Raw genomic sequence first — 16,213 nt, forward strand, 5'->3', positions numbered from 1 at the left:
CCTTCTTCGCAGCCGCTATTGCCGCTGCCGACACCGCTACCGCCGCCGCGTACGTTACAGTCCATCAGCGAGCCGGTGCGGGCAGGGACGGGCGCGGGGGAGCTGCTGCATGCGCGGTTGGCGATGACGCCGGAGAATATTAGGCCGCTACTCGAGAATGCGAGGGAGGTGCGTGGGCGGTGCGTCGAGTGCGTCGCGGAGCTGCGCGCGCTGGCGGGGCGGTCTTGAGTGCCGGGCGGGGGAGCGGTAGTAGGTCCATCCGTCCGTTCGTTGTCATCGGCGGCGGTTTGTCTGTTAGATCTTGGGTGTTGGATGTGGATGCTGCCATTCGGACTTACGCACGCATCGCTGATGATGTTCCGTTGTTGTTCTTATCTTGCTTTCGCACCTTTACTTTCGCTGTCACGCTGCGCACTTGTACATATACGCACTTGCACTTATTTATAGTATTATATGTAACGAACAGACGGGCGCCTCGCATGTCGTGTTCGGTGAACTGAGTGTTGATATCGACGGCGCGGGGTCGCGACGTTTTTCGTTACTTGCGAGATGATATACATATAAATGTAACTAGGTACATGAACTGAGAGATGCACTACGAAGGCGAAAGAAACCGGAAGAATCAAGGCAACGCGCCGCTCAGTCATCGCCGATTTTGGGTGCGAGGTAGTACCGGATGTATCCCGTGTCAAAGTCGTACGACACCTATACGCACATCAGCATCCACATAGCAAGCGAGAGAGGAGGAGGGGGGACGCACGAGGAGAGGCACATCGTTGCTCATCATGAGCTGGACGCTGCTCGCGAGAGAGGCACTCTTGGAAAAGTTGACGAGGTACTTCAAGCTGAAGGTCAAGTTCACGTGCTGGTTCATCTCGATGCGCACGGCGCCCTCTGGAACGTCATCCGCGCCCTTTTTCGCCTTCTTTGCGGGCTTTCCGTTCTGTGCGGCAGCGATCAGAAGGGGAATGTTCGATGGGGAGCGCACGCGCACTCACATTCGTAGGCTTCTTGCGCTTCTTGCTCAATGCCTCGTCGTCCTCGTCCTCGTCTTCGTCGCCCTCGTTTTCCGGCTTGGCCTTGAACTCACCATCGTCCTCGTCCTCGGCGCCTTCCTCCATATCAACGTCTTCGCCGTCCTCCTTCTTGACCTTCTCCTTCTTGGCCTTGGTCTTCCGCTTTTGCTTCCGCTCGCCTTCATCTTCCTCATCCTCTGCCTCCTCATCCTCATCCTCTTCACGCTTCGACGACGCCCCCGCATGCGCAGCGCCTTCAGACTGCTTCAAGAGGATATTCCCATTCGCAGCCTCACCGTCCGAAATGAACCGGACGCCCTCCTTCGTGACCTCGATCCGCACGCTCTCGCCGAGCTGCGACAAGTCGCGCACGATCCGCGAGAACTCGGCCGAAGGCATCGTCACGCGCGCCTCGTACTCCGTGTCGGGAATCTGGAGCGTGTCCGCGTCGATGTCCATCAGCTTCATCTCGTATTCTGCGATTCGGTCCGAATCTGCAGATGGCAAGCGAGTCAGCGCATCGCATCCAATGCGGGCGGGGCACTCACTGCGGGCCTCGTAGGTGAGGGAGAGCACGTCTGCGTCGTCGGCGGCTTTGAGGATGCAGACGTCGTCGTCTTTGGCGCACTTGAGCACCTTTGTGAACGAGTTGAGGTTTACGCCGAGCGGCAGCGGCCGGTCGCAGCGGTATCGCTTGAATCCGGACGCGTCGAGCTTGACAGAGACGAGAGCGACGTGCGAGTTATCCATCGCTTGCAGCACCTGTGATTCTTGGTCAGCAGTGAACGCGGGGAGAGAGCGGCAGACGCGTACGATGCCCTCCTCGTTGCACTCAAAGTTGGCGTCGGTCACGAGCTCCTTGATCGCTGCGCAAAGTCAGCGCGCGTCGCGGTGGATGCAGAGCACGTACCGTCGAGGAGACGCTTGAGGATGGACGCTTCGGCGAGGCGGGCTTCGAGCATGGTGGCGGGGCGACAGAGGTGGTTGGTGGCAGAGAGTGGAATGCAGACGCGGTGAAATACGACGCGCCGCGTCACGGAGTCACTAGCGCGTCGTCACTGCTGTCACGCTTTCTGCGACGCGGAGTGCCACTCGACTTGGCCAGGGTGTGGCCCAACTCTTCTCCACAAAAGATGACAATCTCGTCCTGTGGCCAACCAGTCCCTATCGCTGCCGCTGATATGTCATCCGAGTCCTGATATTTTCTCTCTGGCTATGCCGTTGATATGGTTCTACTATTGTCCTGGGCTACTGTAGTCGATCATGATGGCAAAACTGGGAGTCAGCACTGCTCTATCGCATGCCTCCCTAGATTCGTGCTCTAACTGGCGACAGCTCTTAGCTTCTTTCCCTGTTCCTCCTTCAGACATCCATCGACGGCTTCCTCGACGCACCAGCGCTCGTGATCGAGGCGTCAACTGGAGATCTGGTATTCGAAGGTTCTTAGAACAGCGAGCTCCGCGACAAGGGGGTTTGGGAGAGCAATCACATCAAGTATGTTGTCGCCGGTTACAGTGGCATGTAACCTCTACAGCTCCGATAGTATTGACCGACTTCGCGTTTAGCATGCCCACGTTGAGGTACCGCGCAAGCTCTGTTCGTACACGATCCAACTGGCCGAAAGTTTCAGGTTGACTTGAAAGGCTGTCGGGTATATTAGTTCTCATGAAACGGCCATTCGAGAGCACTGAACGGCGGCAGAATCATGCCCCAAACGCTGGCATGCGTATCCCCGTGGGGTCCCACCTCACTCTCTCGCAAACCGTCATCGCACCAATCTTCCTCCTCAACATGAACATCTAATGTAGTTATAGACAATTCTTCTTAGCCACCACGCCTTCGAACTTCCTCGCTGTCTGGCATGTATGGCGTCATTAGCCTGCCATGGGGTGGGCACCTCGCTGAAACTTGACATGTACAAACTCGAGCTCAAACTTCAAGCTCAAGCTTCGGACCTCAATCAGCAGCGTCCAAATTGTTCCTGATCTGGATACCCTTCTGGAGCATGCAGACATGTAGTATTCACTATCTGCGTTCGTGGATGCTGTAGAGTCCCTGAAGACGCGACGACGTCGGAGGGTATCAGGCCACTGCTGATGTACGCGTATGCATAGTGAGTTTATTATCGCCATATTATGACGCCTTCATTGGCTACCACTTTGGCTTGTGCTCTGATCTGGGAGCACCTGGTTTGAGCAGCAATCATTATTTGATGCCGGGCTCCTCGGATGGAATCATCCAGAGAGTTCTGCAGAATTTCGAGCCACACTGGCCTTTTTCCACTATTGCTCGCGCTCTTCGCTTTTTCGTCCATCCACATACTTCATCTTCGAGTATTTTTCTGGCTGACACAACGGGGCGTGGTTGGCACTTGAAAGAGCCCTCGGTCTTCGCTACACCAACCTCATTCTTTTTACGAGAACATCTTTCTTGCGCCACGATAACTCTGTGAGCTATGTTTTATAATGTTGCGTTAGTGCTGTCCTAAGACTCGATCACGGTACCAGTCAGCTCATCATGAATGACGCCTTGCACAATTTTCCAGTTCATCCTCTCGCCTTTCATCAAGGCAGCAGGCGATCGGGATTGAGTGCAAATCTGACGCAAATCGCTATTAAAAGCCTTCTGCACCTCGTCCCAAGGATGTGCAAGCCCTGGCTATATGAGTTCGCCGCTAAGGCGAGCTCTCGCTTTGGTCACCAGCCATATGTCAACATCTTCGGCCTTCCCTTCGGTTTGGTGCTCAAAGTATCCATGGATATTCAAGCCGTCGAGGCTCATGCACTACGCACCATCGGTTCTCTTTTGGGAATCAACGCACCCACCCTCATCGACTACGTATCTACCCCGAGAAGACATTCCTTCTGACAACCTGGATTGATGGTGATTGCTGTTCCGACATTTGGGACGAGCTGACAGCCAGTGACAAGGACAGGATTGTTGGGCAACTGCATTCCCAAGTGAGCTCAATGCGAGAGCAAACCATCACCCGCAACCACCCCATATGCAACGCTTCAGGGGGATGCATCGTCGACCCACGCATTCCTTGGCTTGATGAGAACCCTCGCATCTTCACGTCTGTCCAAGAATTCCTCCAGGAGGTGTGGATTGGCCTCGATCTCCCTAGAAACCGCGAAACCCTTCGTCCCATGCTGCAGCCACTCATCGAGCGTGATGATGTCCCAATTGTCTTCTGCCACGGTGACATTCTGCCGAAGAACGTCATTCTGCCGAAGAACGTCATTCTCCCAGGAGGGTTGAAGAAGTGGCGGTGTGGGTATACTACAGCATGCCTAATCGATTGGGAATATGCCGGCTGGATGCCACTGCCTTGGGACGCCTTGAAGGCGACGTGGATGACGTTCGATCTCCAGGATGAATGGCTCACGATGATGAAGTTGGTGTTCCCGGAGTCGCGCCGCGAGCTGGAGGCGGACTGGGAGTGGCGCTCACGATCCAAAATCCCGATTTTATAGGTTCTTTTCTCGTACGCAACGAGGTGATCATGAGGCCTCGGTTGTGGCATGCTGGCAACTGTTGATATCGTCTTTGCTGGATCGGTGTTCAGCATGGACTTGCGGACTAGTAACTCTCCGTTCCAAGTTGACTAGTCTTCTGTCTGACCGGTTCGCATGTGTTATTCTAAGACAGCCTGTATGCTAAGAACGGCTCACAAGATCAATATAACTCTCGTTTTCTACAGCATTTGACCGTGGCGACGGCTGCTCGCTGGCAAGCGTGCTGTGGATCTTGATTCCTCATGGTGGCAGTACATGGCGACTAAGACGCGCCAGAATAGTTATATGTCTTAGCCTGATTCCTCCGGTTTGAAACCCTGAATTGAATTTGCCCGGACAACACGTACAATATCCGAAATACAATGTGGTGGATGAATGGAATGAGTAGAGAACTCGGTCGAACTGCATTGAGGCCAACGTGATGGCGCTCACTGATTCTTCATGAGCGGCGAGATTTGCGCGCGACCAGGGTAGTACATCGTGGGGATTGTTCTAGATTACAACAACCGTGTGAGCATGTAGCCATCCTATGAGACGTCGCAACGGAAATGACTCACGGAATCGGGATAACCGTCGTGCTCCCGAACCCAGCCGTCAAATCGCCGCTCATCGTCGTTGGGGTGGAATAACCCGCAGGCTGAGTATACGAGGTCGTCTGCTCTGCGTAGCTCGTGTAGTCCGTGCCGGACTTGAGGCACGCCCCATCGCCGAATGCCGACTCGCACTTCATCGTCGCCTCGTCTGTGAGCGACCACATGTACACGTCCTCCAGGTAGATGTCATAGCATGGGTTTTCATCCGCACACAGAATTTGGATAGGCGAGCGCTCGACGCCGTCTGCGACATTGCCGTCCCAATTCTACAAAGCATGAAGACCCAGGAATGACAACGGCCGGTGAGTACCTACACACCTTGAAAGTGATATTCTTCAGTAACACACCGTCACCTGCCAGGGTCGATATGGATGCCCAATACTCATTGACATCGAGGCCGTACGCGGTATCACGCGAGAGAAAGTTTTCAAACACGACGTTCTGCACCGTGCCCGACCCGCCATTGCCTTTGATCATGTATGCCTGGTTGCCACCAACCGTGTAAACATATCTGTATACTGATTGCATGAGTCGGAGAAGCTGACGGCTGAATGCACGATACTCGCCTGTACAGAATGCTGTAGATATCGGTGTCCACGGCGAGACTACCCATCGCGCTTCCGCCAGATTGGTTGCACCAAACTAGATTACATCATCTCCGGAACCGCTTCAGTGATCCAGCGGTGGCAGCACTTACTTTGCTCCACGAGGATGTTCGACGCGGGCGACTGGAATGATTGAGTGCCGCTATCAGCATGACGATGCATCGAGATCAAGAAAGGATCCCGCAACGAACCTTGACCGTCACGCACTCGTCACGGTTCGTTACCTCAACGTCGTGTATCCAGTAGTTGTCTCCCCAAACGTCGACACCATCCGAGCCGCCGATGTCCGCGCCTCTGCATTTCGTAATGGAGCGCTAACTGGAGCAATGCGAAGATCGGTGCCACGAACCTGATTGCAAGGTTGTAAACTTCGCCGTTAGACCCGTCCTGGATGACAAGGTGGAACTCTGGCGCTGAATCATCGAAGCAATCAGCATGACGCAGGCGGGGGAGCATTGTCATTGAGCGCCTTGCTTACAATCCACGAGAATTAGATCGTGCAGAGACCAGTCGGTCGAGGTGACCATCCGGATCAGACGAGGTCTACGGCGCTGTCAGCTACGACGCATTGACGTACGAGACGAAGGTGTACCCGTCATTCCGGCACTCATACCCGTATCCCTGGATACCTCCTGCAGAGTTGGCAGAGTAGAACTCAAAGTCTTCTGCATTCTCAACTGCGATCATATTGCCCGTAGTAGTCGCTAGTGGTACCCGAGCAGCGATTTAACAAATTGCATGGAGAGGTCAAATGGGAAAAAAGTAGAATACGTACAGGTCCGATATATCAGCCCGTCGAGCCTGAAAGCCCATTTGGTGCCTCCGCTGAGCGTGACCCACGTCTGCATGTCGTAGTCACCTGTGATACAACGCAGCACATCAACACACACGTCCGCGGTGGGTCGATCCAAGCGACATACCTTCAGGGACATACAGCGTTGAAGCGCTCGAGTTCGTCAATACGCAGTCCTGCACAGTCGAGCCACAATCAATCCGTCTCCCCGTTCCAGCACTCAAAGCAGGTACGCACGTCAAACGCCGCCTGGATCGCTGGCCCAATGTCGCTCGAGCCGATCTCGCCGCCATAATCCAGGACGTTGCACAGGTTCAACTTCTCGCTGAGCGGCGTCGTCGGGCCCACAGTGCCCGACAGCTGCGCCAGCGCATATGGGAGGAGAGAGAGGAGTGCAGCGAGGGCTTTCATCCTGGAGCGCAGTGCGGGCGGGCGAATTGTTGGGCTTCAACCGCACTTGCAAAGAGGCTCTTTTATCATCATAATTCAGAGGGTGCCGGCGGACCGTTCTGTGCAGGGCTGCAGAGACAACTAGTTGCTCACGATGACCGTGGGTGCACTACTGAGACTTTCGGTGCCGAGCTTGATCACAGAGCACAACCGACTGCATAGTTTAAAGTGACGGTCCGATGATGTTGCCATGTGGACACGCACTCACTCCGCCTGCAAAGTGAGCCACAAGGGTAGCATCTTCTGGGGCTTCTTTCGATCAGGAGAACGAGAAGTTTGAGGGATTAACCGACACCTCCAGGCGCGGCACATATTGTGATGGGAAAGAGAATGCAGGGCGGATGGAGACATCATGGAAACTCCATGATGTTACCTGTTCATGTGCGCGCGAGCGCCGGGCCGTTCTATCACAGAAACGCTGGTTGATCAGGCGACGAGGCGCATTCTTCACTGTCCGTTGCGATCGCGTATGTGCTGATGTAGTTAAGTAACGGTTGCATTCGCGAACAACAGAGCAACCGCAGCAATGGTTCTGGCATAATTCATGTAGCAAGCCTGTCCTTAACGGCCGAAAGCTCGCAGTGACAATCTACGCATACAAGACAAACTTTCAGTATATGCAATGTCAAAGCATGACACATGATAGCGCTCACCGACCCTACTCAAAGCGAGACGCACAGCCAGCGACACGCATCAGATTCCATACATACTCTTCGCATTCTCCCTTGCCTCACGCAGTACCTTCACAACATCCCAAGAGGGCTCTTCGCCCTCAATGGCCTCGTTCGCTACCGCAGCAACAAACTCCGCCGTCCACGGGATCATCGCGGAATGCGAAAGCGGCAACCGGCCCTTGACGTCTTTGAGTGATGTGTATATGTTGGATGGGACCATGAATGGTGCATCCGTCTCGAGCAGGATCCGCATATGCCCTCCCGGCGTTGAAGCCATCTGTCGAATTACCGCGGAGGTGTTAAGATTCGTGAAGTATGTAATAACACCTACAGAATGTGTCAGAGAATAGACGAGCGATGAGTGGCCCGGATAGAGTGCACTGACCGGTCACGCCGATAAACAGGTTTGGGAAGTATTCCAGCATTCGTGCGGCCCATTCTGCTGAGTCCGTGTAGCAATGAATGTGGATCTGCGTCGCATGAGCCCATATGCATATGGCCCGCTGTACTCATGAGATGAATATCGTAGCTCACCTTGTGTTCCCGCGGAACATGCTCCTTCAAGATGCGCTCTGTGTCCTCCTCCGCCTCGCGCGTGTGGATCGTGAGTGGCTTGCCGAGTTGCACAGCGAGTTGAAGCTGACGTGTGAAGACGTTGCACTGCACGTCCCGTGGCGAGTTGTCGTAGTGGTAATCCAGGCCGATTTCTCCCCAGCCAACGCAACGGGGATGCGCCATCGCATTAAGTCTGCCGCGGAGCAGGAAGTGAGTGGGAATGAGGAGCTGGCGGTCGTTAAACACACCAACATGTTGCTCTCTACCTCGTCTGTATACGCTCCAGCTTCATGTCTGAGAGGAAGTGAAGATCAGGCGATGCGATGGACGGCGATCAGCCTCTGGCTTACGGGTGAATGCCTAACAGCTTTGATCACTTCCAAAACAGATGAGAGATGTTGGCCTACTTACCCATCACAAACCAGTACTCTAGTCCACCCCACAACATTTCTATGCTCTCCTTCGTCAAAGCCGAGTCTGCAATCGATCTCCAGGACAGCTGAATGGATGCGTCACACCACACATCCACGATCGCCTCGACATTGCGATCCTGATACAGTCCTCGGACAAAGTCGTGTACCGTCTCGTACTTCCCGTCCTTATACTTGCCACGGTAGGCATGGAATGTGGACACAAGATGGGTATGCGTGTCGACGATAGGTGCGATTTGCTCGTCGAGCGCAGTCTCGGCAGTCAGGGCGGGATGTCGCGGCAGGCGCAGAAGTTCTTCCTTGGGAGCAGACTTCTTGTTCTTTCCCATGTATCTTGCTCGCGACGAGTAGCGTGCAAGAGAACGGCTCGCAGGGGAGACCAGGCTAATTGATAAGAGGTGAGACGATATTTTAACGCTGTACATACACTGTCAGGTTGACGACACAAGCGAATATTGCAAATCAAGGCATTCAAACGGAGGAATCTCTAGGAATCTGCTTATGGCAACAATACAATTCTACAACTACGCAAGCTGTCTGACTCGTGGGCGATGCCGTCCTCGCGATGGGCAGTGCAACGCCTCCCGGGTTTCATACAGTTTGTCGCTCTCTTAATTCCTCGCTGTCTGTCGACTTGCGCTCACTGTCATCATGCCGCCCACCGTTCCATGGCTCCCATCTTCGTCCGGACGCGGCCTGCTCACACGCACCCTCCAACTGCGCAACGATGCACAGGCCGACTTCGCTGCTGTCAAGTCGCAATGGGCGAACCCAAATGACATCCTCAGTATCCTTACCATCATCGGTGGGGACATCGTCAAGACTGCCCTCGCATCCCTCGCCGCGCCCACCCCGCTCTTTGGCTTTCTTCCTCTCACTCCCGTGGCTTTCTCGTTTGGCTGGGTAGGCTACGCCTTCTCCGCAATTCTCTCGTCCATCGGCGATGGCAAGCTAATGCCTGCCCCCGACTGTTCCGCGATACTTGTCAATGCGCGCTCGGGGTACAGTCGCCCCATCAACTCCTTCATCCTCTCCCGGCTTGTGCGTGACTACGAGTGTCCCAATAAGCGCGGGCTCACCGTCGCCTTCTTCCGCACCTCGCCCTCGCGGCCCGCCGGCATGCCGGCGCGCGACTGGGTGTACTGGAGCGGCCTCGAAATGATGGTGTGCCAGATCGGTATCGCATGCATCCCTGGCGCGCTCTCCGGGAACTGGCTCATCCTCATCCTCACCGTTGGTGGGACGCTCCTCGCGCTCCTCCAGGGCGCACTCCCGCAGTGGCGCCAGGAGAAGTGGTCCGCGCGCAAGGTCGCGCCTGGCAAGCAGGACGTCGTGTGTCTTACACGCGGGAACGGCTCGGTCAGTGTGCTCGTGATCGTGAGCGACGGCTGCGGATACAAGCTCGAGGACCTCGCGGCTGCCCGCGAGGTGCATTCGCGCGTGACGGCACCCGCGACGTTCGTGCTCGCTGCGCTGTGGATCGTGCACCTCATCACGACGGAGAGCCTCAATTCGAGTGCGTGGTATTCGCTTGCGGTTGGCGGGCTGGGCATGCTCCAGAATGTGATCGCAGCGGGCGCACGGCGGGAGGCGGGCGCACTGGGATTCCACTTGGAGAAGGGACCTGTGGTACATGAGAAGAACGTTTTCGGGACGTTGAAAAAGGTGGAGGAGATGGCTGATGACAAGGAGTCCGCTGTGGATATGGGTCGAGGGGTAGGTCTCTCGCTGATTCCGATCTTCTTCCCGGGAGGGCTTAGGGAGGACGAGGAAAAATGGGTGAAGGAGAGGACAAAGATCAACAAAATGCTGGATCATAAAGACAAGGAACGCGCCACGTTCAACGCGGCGAAGGTATCGTCGCCATCGGCCGCGCCAATTCAAGAAATGGCGAAGTCAACCATTGCGAGCGACACGAAGATGAGCCGCTCAATGACCCGAAACGACAGTCCAGGCGAGCTGAAGGACGAGTACTTTTGGGGGCCAGACCGTACTTCGCCAGTAGAGCTACAGTACTCTGAGTACGAGAAGCTGGACAAGAACGGCACGTCTGCGACAGCGACTGAAGTTGGTCGCGCGTCATCCTCGGACACCTCCACTCAGCCATGCCACTGAGGCCGCCTTGACACCTTGCCGGCAAGATGAGACTGCTATCGAGCAGGCAACTGCTCTGCGGGGTCCGCTGAGCCCTTTTGATCAGGTCGGATCTGGTGGCGAAAGCTTATTTGCCTTTAGTACGTTTGCATGACCACAGCATTGTCATCGTTACGCGAGGTAACGGTTGACGTAGGCTATGATCTTTGACGATGTTTGATGACATGTATTTTATTTCTGATGACATGGCCGTGACGAATATACTTGAGAGAGTAACACTGCAGACATGAAGCAATTTGCGCATGTGACAAATGCTTACCAAATGTCGACAGGTTTTTTGCCTTTGTGATCTCAATTTGCTACGATTCCTTCCCACATTCCATATTAAGTATTTGCATAATAATATGTTAGAGGCAGAAATTAAAAATTATATATTTTAAGAAATGACACCATTTTCAAACTCACCAATACATTTAGAATTTGAGCACTGTTGAATGTAATCATACATTTTGAATTTCAAACTATGACATGTATAAAATATCCAGTAGCAGATGAAGGTGTAATTACGGTGAATGACTTTCATTCTAGTAATCTTGGCTAGAATGACTTCAGTAGGAAAGTAGAATGTAGGCATAATCACACCTTCATCTGCTACTGGATATTTTATATGTGTCATAGTTTGAAATTCAAAAATGTATAATTACATTCAACAGCACTCAAATTCTAAATGTATTTGGTGAGTTTGAAAATGGTGTCATTTCTTAAATATATGATATTCAATTTCTGCCTCCAACATATTATATGCAAATACTTAATACAGAATGTGGGAAGGAACCGTAGCAAATTGAGATCACAAAGGCAAAAAACCTGTCGACATTTGCTAAGCATTTGCCACATGTGCAAATCGCTTCATGTCTGCGGTGTAAGCAAAGAGCATATATGTGGATGGGAGGAATGCATCGTTGACGAGCATTGCGATTTGGAGTGTATTATACTCGATACCTAAATGCATGATCAATCCAAGACAACTTAAAACACAGCAATGAGTGGACAATATTTGTGACTCCCAAGAACCAATCATGCTGGCAAGTGGGGCACACAACGCCGAATGTGGGAATAGTACTGCCATGTCGATTCTCCCGGTTTTCCGACAGGGTTTTTCTAAGCGGTACGCGATCACGTGACGGAAAGGACGCGCCACTGTGGCGCCACCATCGCGTTTTGGCCTCCTGCCGACAGCAAAATCTGTCACACGGACTCCGTATCAATCATTATATCTATCAAATGTGTTGGGAAATTATATATTTACCCATCAATGATAGTGAAGGCCCGCGTCGGCACATGCGCATGATCACAAGTCAAGCCATGCTATGTACGTTGGAAGCAGAACCTGGCGGCACTTCGATGTTCTCCCTTGAGGGTCTTCCCTGCCGCCTTTCTCCACGTTCAAAAGTTGTGGCAACCAATTTATTTTCAGCTAATTCATATTGTGCGAGCCAACGCCTACGTGATATACAAGACAGTAACATGCATTCAAATTGCGGTATACTTCGCCCGCGTAAATCGCTTACACAAATTCGATACATGTTTCACCTCATATTGGGTTCTTTGATGTTTAACTTAGACCTCTTGGCTGGTACCTTTGAATCAGACGATTTGTCGCTGGCGCGACGAAGTCGAAGATCGAACTCGGTGCCACCTAAACGTGACCGTCACAGTACTGAAATGGCAGGTGAGTTGGCTGGACAAAGTGGCTGACAGTATCTTGCACTCTGCACTCTGCCAGCCGCCTTCGAGTCTGATAAAAATGCATTCTCGACATGTCAGCCATCTCATCTCTCTTTCCCTCCTTCTACCATCAAGTTGACGCACTCCTCAAGACCCATCCCCACACTCCTTAACTCACACTCCTTCAACGTCAAGATGCGCTTCTCACATCCCATCGCCCTCTTCTTCTCTGTTGTTGCCGGAACCTCCATCGTCGGTGCTGAGATCATAAGCCCCACGCGCACTCTATCTACCCTTCATGGAGCTCGCAATGACCAAGGACGTTCCATGCTCAATCCTGTCAACCTCGACGTCAAGCCCGTCGCGATGGCTGACCGCGTGCCCATGACCAATGCTCAGCGCATCGCGCGCGGCCTAGGGCCCAACAGACCACGCTTTCGCTCGTGTACGTGCTAACGGATTCCATTGTCTTCACATTATGTCTTATCCTATGCTTTAGCGGCACGCTTGGCTCCTCGTGCCTCATCCCTGCCGGACCCGAACCCGAACCGGTGCACGACCGTCGCAGGCCACATTCGCGTTACTGGAACTGGCATCGAAACCAACTCCTTTGTCTCGCGCAACCCCAATCCGTTCGGCGAGTACGGCATTACTGAGGGCACTGGAGACGCGCTCCTCGTCCAGTATATTGACTGCATGGTCGCCATGGGTTCACTCGATCTCGTCACACTCGTGAGTGCTCATGCATGAATCTCAGTGTCACAATTATGTATTTATGTGCGCGTAGAACGGTATTGCGGACTTCACATACCTTGGTGGCATAACCGGCTACGCGAGCTCATCGGGTGATCTTGCGAGAGGGTCCGACAACTACGTATATCTCGGCGGGACGACTCAGAGTACGTCTGTTGTTGTCAATATGGGAATGACACTGAATGCTCTTTTGGCAGTCGCTCCAAACGCACGCCCCGCTTCTGGAGCCAACTCTTTCACGTTCACGACCGGCGAACACGAGGACATCGAGAGTGCCATCTGGCGCATCAACGCTTCCACGGGCGCAATCACGGCGCACTGGGTGAACCCGGATGGCAGCCTTCCGACCACGACAATCGCATATTATGCTCCGGAGAACTTCCTCCTGCTCACCGGCGACGACGCGGCATTCGCTCGCACTTACGGGACGACTCCTGTTGTGGTACGTTCACCGTGCTACTTGCTTCGCGGGCTTCTATTTCTATTCTGACTTTGTGGTGGTTGGTAGACATTGACATTCGTTGAAGCGTGAAGCGTCGCCAAATATTTCAGCTTACCATTCAGCTTACCATATGATGTACTAGATCATAGCGTGTTGGATACGGGTACGCATTGCATGGGTTGTTCAAGAACATCGTGGATCTATCATTGTACTAGTATAACCATCTGTACGAGAACCTTGCACGAAGCTACACCTAATGAGACTTATGATCACTTTCATGTTCGCCGACTTGAGGTACGTCCTAAGAGAAACAGAAGACTGCACATGTCATAGTAGGCATGCCAGGAAATAATGAAAGGTAAAATCAACACGGACGATAGAACTAGAAGGACATTGTGCTCTCTATGGTGCAATAAATATCCATGCAGCTGGGTATAAAGCCCCGTGATGGGGCTTGAACTATCAATGACCTTATCACGCACAACACAGGGAAAAATCTGCGGAGAAAATCTGCGAATGCAGCCGGTGAGATGGAGCATACGAAGGTTGACGTGACTCTCACAAATCGCAAGCAAACCATTCTCTGCCGGTCTTACTCGTCATCCTCCCAATCCGACAGCATCTCATCCTCGACTTCGTCCATCCTCTCTTCCTCGTTCACGTCCTGTTGAGCATTTCCGGCAGTAACAGCATTGTTCGCCATGCTTCGCGGTACAGCAACAATTTCATCATGTCCAATAGACTCTTGAGGGTGAGAGCGATCGCTCTCCAGGGCTTGTTCGGTGCTGTTGAGGATGTTTAATTCGAACGACATGTTTTCTACGTCGTCTTGTGACTGGACACCACGCCGTGACCGGACGAAAGAGGGCGTTTGAGGCTGTTCTCCGCGTGTGGACCGTGCTGCGGCTCGGATGTTGAGGAGGACACGAGAGATCAGAATGGGAGCGAGTCTGTACAATTGTCAGCGTGTCATCGGCAGAGATAATTTCAGGATTGCTTCACGAGTATTCCAACCATCCGATGATATTTGCAGCACTCTGCCATATGGATAGACATGTGCGGCAGAGTGATTAGCACCTTGCAGAAGATATGGCATGGGAGGAGAGAGCATGCACTTACAGAGTTCCCGAAATACAACACGGTCTGTAATAAGTTGAGTAGTAGTAGTGCTCTAAAAGATATGCTTCAGACGTTGAAAATTCTTTCCGATTCCACTCCTCACGTCAGTTGGATTGTGCCTATGAGAATGGCAGACACAAATGCGATGTGAGCTCAGAAGTCCATAGGCAATTTCCGATAGCCATACCATCTCTGAGGAGCAGCGCTGCGAGCGACGGATTCCTCTTAGACAGGAGATCAGCCGCGGCTAGTCTATGTTCAACGTATAGTTTGCGCCAGAGAATTGCGAGCGTCATGATGACGGCGGGTGCACCAGAGACTTCGTTGGCTATGACCACTGCAGCGGGATTGTCAAAGAAATGTGGAGGCAAGCATTGATGAGTTCGAACTCACATCTATTGAGAAACTAATTAGCAAGTACGGATTTATTGGCGATATCGGTGTACACACTTTGTAATGATACCTTGTGCTGAGCGCGAAGTATACAACTCGCTGCATATGGCTGTCCCATTAAATATGACCACAGAATATGATGCTTGGGCGAATTCTTATCACCCATTCATCGTCAGTCAATCAAGAATATGTCCTGACCAGAGGAAGTGTACCAGTGTAGGCATTCAAGACCACATTGAAGACCATTACCAACGCGAGGAAAATCACAGGTCGTCGGTCGCTACCTGTCACGGCGTATACTCGTAACATTGTAACCACTTTGCTACATTGTGAGCTGTAATGAGTTGTCATGAAGCATGCAAGCCTACCGTTTGAGATTACTGTAATGAGATCGAAAACCGCATTCTTCGCCACGAAGTTTGCCATACAACTGCAAGATAACAACAGTCAGACACGAATAAATATAATGACAGAGAACAAAGCACCTCTACAATATCAATGAATTGAACATGTGTCAAATCGAGGTAATATGAAACAGCGTACTGTTACTGTATAAATGTTCATGACGGACCAAACAGAAATGCTAGCATAGACCAGTGCAAGCATCCGATTGGCAAAGAACAACCATGCGGAGAACAACCCCTCGCCCCAGAACAGCTGGACCTCCTGGCCGAATGTTATGACGTGGTCGAACAGTATGAGTGCTGTTTGAAGAAAAGTCGTCATCGATCAGTCAATAATAAGCGAGAAATGTCCAACTGGCCTGCGCCAGCAAGCAGAGCACAGTTTATTGCGAAGCTGTTAATACATCATTCAATGCAGTTCGTCTTGGCCATGTGAAGAGATGCACTTTTCTTCTAATAGACCGATTGCTTCAGATGCTGTGACAGACATGTCTAAGTAAAGCGATTGGAATATGGATTATGATATCGTTGACAGTCGGCCTGTTTATAAGCCATATTCCATCATGATGTACTGTTACATCACCCGTATACCGATATATGGCAAAACCTATTCATCTACCCATGGGTCCGGCAAAGCAGGCAGCG

General features: G+C 52.4%; 7 protein-coding genes across 7 annotated transcripts; 3 read left to right on the forward strand and 4 right to left on the reverse strand.

Moving 5' to 3' along the window:
* Positions 1-526: 526 nt before the first annotated feature.
* LAESUDRAFT_210764 (proliferating cell nuclear antigen) lies at positions 527-2,022 on the reverse strand. Its single transcript, XM_040901592.1, has 7 exons — positions 1,927-2,022; positions 1,830-1,882; positions 1,565-1,778; positions 1,136-1,510; positions 999-1,111; positions 761-943; positions 527-705 (listed from the first exon to the last, which is right to left on the reverse strand). Exons 1-7 carry the CDS (start codon positions 1,976-1,978, stop codon positions 640-642), a joined length of 1,056 nt encoding a protein of 351 aa, XP_040763431.1. The 5' UTR covers positions 1,979-2,022; the 3' UTR covers positions 527-639.
* A 1,637-nt stretch (positions 2,023-3,659) lies between these two features.
* On the forward strand, positions 3,660-4,492 carry LAESUDRAFT_737327 (uncharacterized protein; the record flags this gene model as incomplete). Its single annotated transcript, XM_040910782.1, has 2 exons — positions 3,660-3,854; positions 3,929-4,492. 2 exons carry the CDS (start codon positions 3,660-3,662, stop codon positions 4,490-4,492), a joined length of 759 nt encoding a protein of 252 aa, XP_040763432.1.
* A 346-nt stretch (positions 4,493-4,838) lies between these two features.
* Positions 4,839-6,955, reverse strand: LAESUDRAFT_726619 (glycoside hydrolase family 28 protein). The gene is made up of 12 exons (XM_040909068.1): positions 6,763-6,955; positions 6,653-6,701; positions 6,508-6,591; positions 6,325-6,436; positions 6,211-6,275; positions 6,082-6,145; positions 5,924-6,026; positions 5,825-5,855; positions 5,694-5,769; positions 5,446-5,638; positions 5,092-5,393; positions 4,839-5,026 (listed from the first exon to the last, which is right to left on the reverse strand). Exons 1-12 carry the CDS (start codon positions 6,934-6,936, stop codon positions 4,963-4,965), a joined length of 1,317 nt encoding a protein of 438 aa, XP_040763433.1. The 5' UTR covers positions 6,937-6,955; the 3' UTR covers positions 4,839-4,962.
* Positions 6,956-7,668: 713 nt separating this feature from the next.
* LAESUDRAFT_759938 (uncharacterized protein) lies at positions 7,669-8,964 on the reverse strand (the record flags this gene model as incomplete). The annotated part of the gene is made up of 6 exons (XM_040912660.1): positions 7,669-7,976; positions 8,035-8,119; positions 8,184-8,397; positions 8,457-8,498; positions 8,555-8,564; positions 8,616-8,964. 6 exons carry the CDS (start codon positions 8,962-8,964, stop codon positions 7,669-7,671), a joined length of 1,008 nt encoding a protein of 335 aa, XP_040763434.1.
* Positions 8,910-11,013, forward strand: LAESUDRAFT_726621 (uncharacterized protein). Its single transcript, XM_040909069.1, has 2 exons — positions 8,910-9,033; positions 9,085-11,013. The coding sequence occupies exon 2, from the start codon at positions 9,287-9,289 to the stop codon at positions 10,748-10,750; it is 1,464 nt and encodes a 487-aa protein (XP_040763435.1). The 5' UTR covers positions 8,910-9,033; positions 9,085-9,286; the 3' UTR covers positions 10,751-11,013.
* Positions 11,014-12,784: 1,771 nt separating this feature from the next.
* LAESUDRAFT_655174 (uncharacterized protein) lies at positions 12,785-13,742 on the forward strand (the record flags this gene model as incomplete). Its single annotated transcript, XM_040904539.1, has 5 exons — positions 12,785-12,902; positions 12,957-13,189; positions 13,245-13,356; positions 13,408-13,652; positions 13,719-13,742. The coding sequence occupies 5 exons, from the start codon at positions 12,785-12,787 to the stop codon at positions 13,740-13,742; spliced, it is 732 nt and encodes a 243-aa protein (XP_040763436.1).
* A 221-nt stretch (positions 13,743-13,963) lies between these two features.
* Positions 13,964-15,792, reverse strand: LAESUDRAFT_210928 (uncharacterized protein). Its single transcript, XM_040901593.1, has 10 exons — positions 15,704-15,792; positions 15,533-15,594; positions 15,377-15,481; positions 15,220-15,318; positions 14,959-15,108; positions 14,875-14,890; positions 14,772-14,823; positions 14,655-14,689; positions 14,215-14,602; positions 13,964-14,162 (listed from the first exon to the last, which is right to left on the reverse strand). The coding sequence occupies exons 2-9, from the start codon at positions 15,588-15,590 to the stop codon at positions 14,245-14,247; spliced, it is 873 nt and encodes a 290-aa protein (XP_040763437.1). The 5' UTR covers positions 15,591-15,594; positions 15,704-15,792; the 3' UTR covers positions 13,964-14,162; positions 14,215-14,244.
* Positions 15,793-16,213: the final 421 nt, after the last annotated feature.

The sequence above is a fragment of the Laetiporus sulphureus genome (assembly GCF_001632365.1).
Source record: "Laetiporus sulphureus 93-53 unplaced genomic scaffold LAESUscaffold_24, whole genome shotgun sequence".
NCBI lineage: Eukaryota > Fungi > Basidiomycota > Agaricomycetes > Polyporales > Laetiporaceae > Laetiporus > Laetiporus sulphureus.